The 11,070-nt window shown below is 41.6% G+C and overlaps 1 protein-coding gene across 1 annotated transcript; it reads left to right on the top strand.

Moving 5' to 3' along the window:
• Positions 1–5,093: 5,093 nt before the first annotated feature.
• Positions 5,094–10,500, top strand: LOC123093856 (phosphoglucan phosphatase DSP4, amyloplastic; the record flags this gene model as incomplete). Its single annotated transcript, XM_044515911.1, is given in 15 exon segments — positions 5,094–5,122; positions 5,219–5,276; positions 5,405–5,449; positions 5,549–5,651; positions 6,785–6,861; positions 6,934–7,010; positions 7,333–7,413; positions 7,843–7,975; positions 8,311–8,370; positions 8,556–8,612; positions 8,738–8,833; positions 9,102–9,161; positions 9,619–9,726; positions 9,814–9,945; positions 10,093–10,500. Coding segments are annotated over 14 exon segments (1,110 nt in total). The 3' UTR covers positions 9,943–9,945; positions 10,093–10,500.
• Positions 10,501–11,070: the final 570 nt, after the last annotated feature.

Genomic DNA, 11,070 nt, shown 5'->3' on the forward strand with positions numbered 1-11,070 from the left:
CATGTGGCGGTCAAAGCATAGCTGGCAACGGCTGACTCAGCCAAGTCAGCAAATATGTAGCTCAATTCGTATATACGGACCAAAGTGAACCCCCTGCGCAAGTATATGGACTATAGTTCGGGTATTTTAAAGTAGTGGTACTTAAGTGTCAGCCGGCTAGATACCTATTTGTATATACTTATGTCTTGTGTTAGCTTTGTGAGATACAAGGTTAGATTTAATTCTCATGAAACAAAAAATTTCACTCCGACGAGGGGTATTAGACAGGGGGACTCTCTCTCCCCATATTTGTTCCTTATTTGTGCAGAAGGACTTTCTAGTATGCTGCAGTATGAAGAAGAAGTTGGTGGCATGGATGGGATTAGAGTGTGTAAAAATGCACCGTCAGTTTCACACCTTTTTTTGCTGATGATTCTCTAATTCTCATGAAAGCAGATGTGTTAAATGCAACTTCCTTATAGCAGACGCTAGATACCTATTGCCAGAGTTCAGGACAAATGGTGAGTTTGGCTAAGTCAAGTATTTTCTTCAGTCCAGATACAAGTGTAGTGTCAAAAGCAGAGATTTGTGAAATTTTGCACATTGATACAGAAGCATTATCTGATAAATACCTAGGCCTCCCAGCTCTAGTGGGAGCTGATAGAAGTGACTGCTTCAGACATTTTGTAGAGAGAATTAAAATCAGATTATTGGGATGGATGGAAAAAATATTATCTACAGGAGGGAAGGAGATCTTATTAAAAGTTGTGGCCCAAGCTATTCCTGTTTTTGCTATGTCTGTTTTCAGCTTACCGAAGGGAATTTGTAAAGAGATCACAGATGCTATTGCACAATTCTGGTGGGGTGATGATAAGGAGACCAAAAAATGCACTAGATGGCATGGTGGAAGTTGTGTATCCCTAAGAGTGAAGGAGGCATGGGGTTCCGTGACCTCTACTCTTTTAACTTGGCAATGCTGTCCAAGCAATGTTGGAGGTTGATCAATGACCCGCATTCTTTGGCTGCGAGAGTTCTCAAGGCAAAATATTACCCAAATGGTTCCCTTATTGATGCTACACCAAGAAATGGGTCGTCTTTCACATGGCAAAGTATCTTGAAGGGGTTGGAAACTTTCAAGAAAGGATACGTTTGGAGGATTGGGACTGGTGAACATGTTAATATATGGACGGATCCATGGATTCCCTCTAGTCCGGATAGAATGGTGATATCATCAAGGGGGTAAACGATCCTAACCAAAGTTTGTGAATTAATCGATACGGCTAATAGTACGTGGGATGAGGCGCTAATAACAAGTTTATTCAATCCAGTGGATGCCCGCAGAATTATTCAGATTCCACTACACTTGCATGGTTTTGATGACTTTGTGGCATGGCACCCGAATAAGACAGGTATTTTCTCAGTAAAGAGTGCATATCATATGCAGTGGATGCATAGTTTTCGGGCGCATGCAAATACGATGGGACACCCTAGTGGCTCTACCCCCCGGGCGGTGTGGAATAATCTCTGGAAACTTCAAATTCCACGTAAAGTACAGATTTTTTGTTGGCGAGCACTGCGAGGAGTTATCCCACTAAGAGCTATACTTACTAACAGGCACATTGGTTCCAATGGTGCTTGTCCTATCTGTCATCAAGGGGCCGAGGATATCCGTCATTTAATGTTTTTGTGCACGAATGCATGACACTTGTGGACGAAGCTCGGCATCACAAATATCATCGACCAAGCGATCCAGGTTGATAGATCGGGGTCTGCGATCTTGGAATTTATCTTATCATTGCCGGACCAGCAGCTTGAGATGCACCCAATACTTAACTTCAAACAAGTAATAGCTGTTGGGGGATGGTACCTTTGGTGGATCCGTAGAAAAGTGACGCACAGTGAATCTATTCCTCCCCCTTGGAGGTGGGCACTCTCTGTGTTATCAATCTCAAGCAACCATCATAGGGCTACATCGTTGGTGAGAAATTCCCCTGAAGCAAAGTGGTGTAAGCTGGACCCTCAGTTCATTAAGTTAAATGTTGATGCGACGTACTATTCAGACGAAGGGGTAGGTGCTACGGCGGCTATCCTGCGTGACGACAAAGGTAATTTTTTGGGAGCCCAATGCAAGTTTATACCTATCGCGGTGGATGCAATAACAACAGAAGCGTTGGCCATGCGAGACGGGCTGATTTTTGCTAACTCCTTTGGGTGTAACCGGGTAGAAGCTGAATCAGATTCTTTGCAAGTAATCAATTATTGTGATGGACAAACAATATGGTGGGACTCGGCGGCGGCTATATTCGCAGAATGTGTGGACACTAGTACTTCAATTGGGAAGGTCGTTTATAAGCATTGTTATAGATCCTGTAATCAAGCGGCTCATGTGCTAGCTCATTTCAGTTACTGTAATAAGACTTCATTTAGTTGGTTGGACGAGCCCCCTGACTTTATTGTCAATAAGCTCGTAGACGATGTAAACATTATTTAAATTTTAATAAAGCTAGCCATGATGGCCTTCCCTCAAAAAAAAAGAAAAAAAAGAGACCGTAAGTTGCAAAAGGAAAAAAAATACCACACCTCCTAACCCAGTAATAATCATCACTCAAGACCCAATAGGTCCACATCCTTTATTTAAACATGACATCCCATCTTTGATGCTGCTTATCCTCCTTCTTACCCTTATCGACGGTGGTCTCAATGCTCACACAATCACAAGCGTTCATGCGCTATTTTTCCCCGCGAGGTTTTGCTGATGCGTGGATGCGCGGTTCATTCTCAATCTGAATTGGCAATGGCATGAAAAAAAAGGGACCGTGTGCTATTATTTAAGATTGCATCCTAAATAGCATTTTTAAAATGTTAAAAGGTAAAATGACATCATATTTAGATTTATACATTTTTTCAATCAAATTCCATATGTAACATGTTAAAATTAAAGTTCGGATTTAAAAGATATTGATATTTTTTAAAGCATTTGATATAGATTATGGGTTGATTATCAGGAACAACAGAAGATTCTCTACAAAAGCAAAACGTTTTCATGACCTCACTTAGATCTGGATTGTGGGTTGTTTACCGAAAAAGCAGGGGTTCTTTGCAAAAGCGAAAGACTTACTTAAACATCAGGGAATTTTCTGTAGGAAAAAACGACGGACGAGCGGAAACAATCATCTCTTTATTACTCTCTCAATTCCTTTATCTAAGTTGTATTATTTTTAGCATGGTGACCAAGGCACATAATTATCCACTAGATAGGACAAGATTATCCTTTTCTAATTTGTAGATTAGCGGTAACTAAATCATTTAGGCCAGGAAAGAAAGAGATACACACAATCGGGAGAGAAATAGTTTCATTTTCTTTCTCTACAAGGAGAGATACATGCAATCAGGTGAGAAATACTTTCCTTTTTCTGGAGGGCCAAGATTGGAATTACAAGAAATTAGAACAAATGTGTCTTACATTATGAAATTTTATCAAAAAACAAATACACCTTATATAAAGAAACGGAGGGAGTATTAGGTATAGATTTGTTAGTGCCACGTCGGTTATGGGACTTTTTTTTTTACTTTTTTGGGGATAAGCTGGCTCTAGTAAGCGGGCGACAACAGTGAGTCATTCTGACGGCGCTAGTGGTCATTTAGTGGTCTAGAGACCTTGGTGTAATTCTTATTATTTTGAAGGTGCTTTTGTATTTCTGGTGAACTTTTGTAATAAGTTTGGATTTCTTCTTCTTTTTTTTTTGCAAAAAAGAGCTATTCGAAGGGATATATAATGGATCTGGGCAGTGCAAAGCCATATGTGGCAACCTAGATCAAGCGATGAGAAAAAATTGAAATATCGTCTTGACAAAACAAAGGAGCAACACATGATCAATTGGAATTGTAGAACTAAACACACCAGCCAGTCCATCCAAAAGGCCCCTTCAGCCTTAAATGTGGACCGAAAGTGGATTACAATTTAACTGCCCCAACCGGATTTTTAACTCAACACCTCTTAGCTCCGATACCATGTAGAACTGCACACACCAGCTAGTTAGTTTATGACTTGGCAGCGGAAACGAGGTCAAGCCACAATAATATATTGCATTTACTGGGTTTTAAACCCTGAACGTGTTGGTTGCAAGTGTATGTACCTAACCAGTTCACCAATGAGCTCAACCTGATGGTAAAAGGTGAATTATACATTCATAGAGACTTATTTTTTCAACTCATTGACTTGCGCATGTATTTAGTTGGTGCTATGTGTCATGGCATCTCCTTTGATGTGAACAAACGAAATCAGACTTGCTCCAAATCTGGGAGATGTTCGTTAGCATGCTGTTGAAAAAGCATTGCAATTTCTAATAGTAGTTACTATGAAGTCATGAGTTCGATATATCTGGTAGTGCAAGGCAAAGGCACGATAAACCTTCGGGACTCATGGAAAATACAAAAAGTAGGCCAGTGTCAAAAACGCTTTTATATTATGGGACGGAGGGAGTAGTAAATAAAGGATATGGCTGGAGACGAGAATTAACCAAGTCAGATACAAGTCTTACACCATTTGATTCTACACTATATATCCATGTAGATTTTTTTAATTATTTGATTAACCAGAAATGATGTAGGAAATAAACGAGACTTTTGTTAATTAACAACAATTCTCACCTATGGATGTGAATTAATAGTATAATTAGCAAATCCGGAAAATAAAAGAAGAAGATAGCCGGGGAATGCATGACCCCAGGCGCCCCCAGCCTGGCAGCTGTCCCGTCGTCCGGTGGCGCCGTACGCCCCGACGACGACGTCCGGTCGCGACGGCGAGGAACGGGTCAAATGAGACTAAAAGTGGGCCCCGCCCCGCCCGATTTAGCCACAGGCCACCGTGGTCCCTGTCTCTCTCTATCCTCATCCCGCAAAGTCTCCGTGGACCAAGCCTATAAACCCCGCGCGCACTCCGCCCGCACACCACACAGACTGTCAGGAGGGTCGATACGCCGCGTCCACGCAGGCGAGGCCAGCGAGCAGAGCAAGCGCCCGTGCTCCTCCCGTCCCCTTCTTCCCCCTCCTCCTCCGCCGGGAGATATTTCTCCTCCCCTGTCCGCCTCGCCGTCGCCGTCGCCGTCTCCGCCGCCATGAACTGCCTCCAGCACCTGCTCAAGTAAGTCAGGCGCGGCCCGGCCCTTTCGATTTCTCCCCGGAATCATGTTTCGCCGCCTCTCGCCCCCGCAGCTTGGCTGATTTTTGCCGCCCCCAGGGAGCCTCCGATCTTAGCGGGATCCAGATCGATGAGGCGGCCCTCGCCGCTCAACCTCGTGAGTCACCCCCGCCGATTCCATGCATCCATTTATTTCGATTTCGATTTCGATTTCCATTTCCATTTCCATTTCGCCGGCCACGGAATCGAGCCTCGAATCTGACCCGCTGCTTTTGGTCCGCCCAGGCCATGGTTCGCGGAGGGAGTCGCCGCTCCAACACCGTCAAAACTGTAAGCATTTCAGCATCCTCTGCGACTTCACTTCTGTTTCAGGGCGAGGGGCTACAGAATCAACTAACCGTCTTAACGCTTGTGGGCTTGCGATTTCAGGCGTCCGGGACATCCACTTCCAGCGCGGAGAACAGCGCGTTGGAGCCCGGCGCCGACAAGTCCGATACGTATAGCACCAACATGACACAGGCCATGGGAGCAGGTACGTGAAGAGAAAAATTCAACTTCCATGACCGATTCACAGTTTTTTCCTTGTACTTGTCTGTCTGATTCAATATCAGTGGCAAGGTTAGACAATGGTACTAGTTGCATTTCAGTCATGCTGGGGTGAGGTGGACTGGCTACTTGCTTGACTTAATGAATCCCTTGTAGCTGGAAAAATGAGAAAACGCCCCATTCATATAGCTATATTATATTACCTGATTGGAACCATTCAGCACAAACTATTATTCTCTATCCTAGTATGGGCATTTTATCACCTTCTTCTCCATTACTAGCCTTTATAGACTTTTAGGCTTTAGCGACAGCTCATTCATCTGACTTTTTAGCATGTCTAACCTTCCCTTCTTCGAGACCATGAGTGCTTCAACATCAGAGGCCCGGGGTAATCCTCCTTTTCTAAAAAAAAGAGTGTTTCAACAGCTGGCCTTGTCCATTATGCTATAATATCTAGTATTGTTCCTCGACTCAAAATTTCCTCGTTTGCTGCTATCATGCTGTTCTGTTTAATTCTGTTCATTACGTTGTACAGAATCTTACCATATAGAAAGCTCTGATACTAATTAGTCAATATTTGCTTACTTTAGATCACCAATTAAGCGCGGATTCCTGCAATATCTTATACTCCCTCCGTTAGTTAGTACAAAGTTGAGTCATCTATTTTGGAACGGAGGGAGCACTAAATAGTCAAAACTAAACTCTATCCTGGTGTGATCGTTTTATGGTGTTCTTCTCCATTAAACTTTGTACAGTAGACTTTTAGGCTTTAGCGACAGCTCATTCATCTGACTTTTTTTGGCATATCTAACCTCCCCTTCTTGGAGACTGAGTGTTTCAACAGCTGGCCTTGTCCATAATGCTATATGTAGTATCGTTCCTCGACTCAAAGTTTCCTCGTTCGCTGCTATCATGTTGTTCTGTTTAACTTTGTTCATTACATTGTACAGAATCTTATCATGTAGAAATCTTTGATACTGATTAGTCAAAATTTGCTTATCTTCAAATCACCAATTAAGCACGAATTTCTGCAATAACTTATGCTCCTTTCTCATTAAGTTCTGTTTACTACACTATTCCTAAAATATTTCCTTTTATTCAAAAAAAAAACATTTCTAGTGTTGACGTACAGGCATGAGCTTGGAATGAATTACAATTTTATATGCCCAGACTTGATTGTAGGCTCCTGCTTACAGGTTCTCATCTCAACCATTCAGATAGAAACTTTACAGCTGTGACTCCATCTAATTATCTGGTTTCATGTGCAGAGCCCAAGTGATGTTGATAAGCTTCGGGAGATTGGTGTAAAAACTGTATTCTGCTTGCAGCAAGATCCAGACCTTGAGTATCCTTTTATTCAAGCGTATTTTCATCTTTCTGGTAGAAATGAAGAAATATATTTACTACTGCTTATTAAGCTAGATCCAAACTTGCATATCTGTAAGATCGTAATGCTTATGTTGAAACATTGTCGAATTCGGCTTAGCTTTCTATCCACTCATGCATTTTTGTTTGCAGACATTTTATCTGTGCAGTGTGTAAACATCTTTTAACATGATCTAGTTTTTATCCTAGCGACATACTCCGTAGTTATTTGTTACTTCCACTGCTATGCAATGCTTTCTTACTATGAATAAATGTGTTTCATCCTTCACCACTTTATTTAGATATTTTGGAGTTGACATCGGTGCCATTCAAGACTATTGTCTAGAATGCAAAGACATTGAGCACTGTCGTGAAGAAGTTAGGTATTAAAAGTTCTAATCTTCATGAGTCCATTTTAAACTGGACTTAAGAATTTGGCATAACCTATGCCAAATGGAGTTATGCAATTCTTTGTTCCGAGGTGACGTAGTTAAATTGGAGAATATGCCATTGTTCATCTGGCTTTGGAATTGATCAAATTCAGCTGTCCTCTAGTTTCAAAGAGATTACGATATAGTTAGCAACTTATTGTCTCTATTCTCTCTGGTCCTGTTGACCTTGTACATGCATGATATTATATTTCAGTACAGTCGTTTTTCAGTACAGTCGGGAGAACATGTAGATGATTTGTATTTGCACCAAGCAGTATGTATATAGCAATGTAGTTCTTCCTTGCATCCAGTGTGTTCTTTTCATTGTCTGTGTTGCGCATATCCAAAGTATTAAATTAATTTAATATTTAATTACACCAGGGATTTTGATGCTTTCGATTTGCGACTGAGGCTTCCTGCTGTGATTAGCAAATTGTACAAGCTTGCCAGCCACAATGGTGGAGTAACATATATACATTGTACTGCTGGACTTGGAAGAGCTCCTGCTGTGGCAGTAGGTTTACAGTCTTTCTCTTATCGTTTCTCAAATATGTTCGGATGTGCCAATTGGGTTACATGGTCGTGACTCTTCTCGTTTCTGCTAATTTTATCCCCCAGCCACCACCCACAGAAAATAAAGCAACATAACGACCTGCATATATGCAAGCATTTCCTTGTAGTACCAAATATTTGTAGTACCATCCACCAATAACATAATCATCTTATTTGGAGTCAGTAAAATATACAGTTTGCAGAGTGCTTTGGTAACTTTCCACTATGATTTGATGTTATCCATGATCTGGTGCCCTGACAGTTCTCTAATTCTGAGAATATTTTGCAAAATTTCAGCTGGCATATATGTTCTGGATTCTTGGTTACAATCTTAACGAAGGACATCAACTACTACAGGTAGTATTAGGAGGTTGAAAACCTCTTTTGTAAGTTAATATGTGAGCACTGTTGATGCCAATACATACCAACCAGATGCTTGTTTGCTAATCTCTCTTCACTGTATTCTAAGTTAATTTTTACCACATGGCTAGTTATCTTGCATGTTTTTTGTACAGAATTTGAATCCATTCTTTATGTTGTAGAGTAAAAGGCCTAGCTTTCCGAAGTTGGAAGCCATCAAATTGGCAACAGCTGACATTGTAAGTAAGATCTACTTTGTATTCCCACTTTGCAGTTATGATGGAGAAGATAAAGTAGATTTCCGATATAGTTGTGTGTCATGCATCTCGTCTTGCTAATAAGTCATGACTGTCTTATTCTTTAGCTCACGGGCTTGTCAAAAAACTGCATCACTTTGAAGTGGAAAAATGGCAGTTGTTCTTCTGTTGAAATTTCTGGGCTTGACATTGGGTGGGGACAGGTATGTTTGTTCTTCAATTATGTCATATACTCCCTCCGTTCGGAATTACTTGTCTCGGAAATGGATGTAGAACTAAAATACGTCTAGATACATCCATTTCTGCGACAAGTAATTCCGAGCGGAGGGAGTACATTTCTTGTGTTGAAGAATTTCAGTTAGATTCTGCCCAGCTGCTTTCTAGTATGGAATGTTTGTATTAAATCCATGTTACATAGGAGAACTCTTAACTGATTTCTTTCTATATCTTATATTTCTTGTATTAATGCAGAAAATTCCCCTGGCATATGATGAGGAGAAAAAAGCATGGTTTCTTGAGAGAGAGTTACCTGTGAGTATCAACCTAACAACTATCATACTGAGAGCAAGGCCGCCTTTATTTTTCGTTGTTCATTGTTAATTTGTTATATTCCTCACATGCCTTGTATGTTACATCTGTATACCATCAGCGTGTGATATCAAGCCTAATCCTTCATAAATCTTACATTTCAACAGCGTTCATAGAATTCAAAGGTTCTGACTTCTGAATATGCTGATAGTTTGCCACCAGAGAGCATTAATTAGAAGCATAGTTTTGGTCATCTTATCAATCCAAGTATACCGGTGGCAGTCATTATGTCACTATCTCGTTGGGATCCTCTTTAGTAACGCGCCGTGCAGTACGGTCGCTGCCGTGTGGACCCGACCCCACATGTCATCTGCAGTACTGCAGAGGATCTCGACCTAATTGTGCGTAACTTCACACTCACCTGTATCTTACACACCTTTGGTGTTTGTGTTTCCTGAAGGAAGGACGGTATGAGTACAAATATGTAGTGGATGGCAATTGGGTGTGCAATGAGCATGAGATGAAGACCAAACCCAATGCGGACGGCCATGTGAATAACTACATCCAAGTGAGATTGATAAATTTCCCTGAAAGTAACCTGCAGACAGACGTCTTGCATATCCCAGCATATATAGCTTACAAATCTTGTCTGCAGGTTGCCAGGGACGGCACGAGCGATGAAGAGAAGGCGATGAGGGAGCGATTGACTGGGCCAGACCCCGATCTAACAAAAGAGGAAAGGCTGATGATTAAAGAGTACCTGGAACAGTACACTGAGCAATAAGAGGTTAGCCTAGATCGTCCAGACTTTTGTGCCACAACTTTCTAATTTTCATTTTCCTTTCATTCACCTTACAGTAGTGCGCAAACAAATTCGCTTGGATTAGATTGGAAGAGCCTAACGAATTATTCGCCGTAAATTGCAGAATTGCAGAACGCCTCACACCGGAAGCGCCGGGGGTGCGACCGGCTCGCCATGGAGCCGGGAACACCCACTGATGAAATGAAACTAGACTCTACGCATCTCCGAAGCGCTGCTGTGCTCGGATCGACGTGTCGGTAGCAAGCAGCTCTTAACTGGAAATAGTTTGGCTCTAGTTCTCTTCTAATTACTATTAGCAGCATCCCTCTTTTTCCTCTGCTGTGTAAACACGTGCGTGCTCCATGAAACGAGCAATCAGTGAGTGTCCCTGACAGTACCAATTGTAGCCGTCGTATAAAAGTAAAATAAAGGGCTGTGCACGAGACCTTGAAACAAAACGTGTAACATATGTATGTTACTCCTGAAGAATAAAATCATATGGTATGCTTGGATCTGGCCTAAATGGTTGGCTCCGTTCCATTTCATCCATCTTCTGAACCTGTTTGCCAACCTGAATGGTTGGTTCCATTCCATCTCCGTCTGTAGGGCCCTTGCTGTTCGTCATGGTCATCCACAGAACAGAGATAGGGAGATTTTTTTTAGTAAAAGTTTTCTGAGTCAAGTCAACTGTCAACGTCGACAGCTCTTTGGTCAGCGTCGGTGTCTTGTGCCGTTGAAGTCAAAGTCGGCTGCTTGCTGTGCTGAGTTGGGCAGATAATTATTAGGTAGGCAGCAATAGGAATTTTTCAAAAAAAAAAAGCGTAAATCACTGGGCACCTATATGGAAGGGTTATTACTGCAAGATCAATCAAAACAAAGCAGGTTAGATTTGGCAAGTGTCAAAACAAAAGGGGTAATAAATTTGTGTGGATGACGATTTGTTCTTCTTTCCATGATATGCAGAGTTAATTAAGCCTTTTCATCTTATATCCACTGCATCCCCTTGATTGGATCTGATTTCGAAAATTCACAGGGATTTAGATTTAGACTGGCCTCCCTTTGCACAGATGAAAAACGAAATCAAATTTCCCCCTTCCATCTCAAAAGAGT

Source organism: Triticum aestivum, chromosome 4B (genome assembly GCF_018294505.1).
Source record: "Triticum aestivum cultivar Chinese Spring chromosome 4B, IWGSC CS RefSeq v2.1, whole genome shotgun sequence".
NCBI classification, from domain to species: domain Eukaryota; kingdom Viridiplantae; phylum Streptophyta; class Magnoliopsida; order Poales; family Poaceae; genus Triticum; species Triticum aestivum.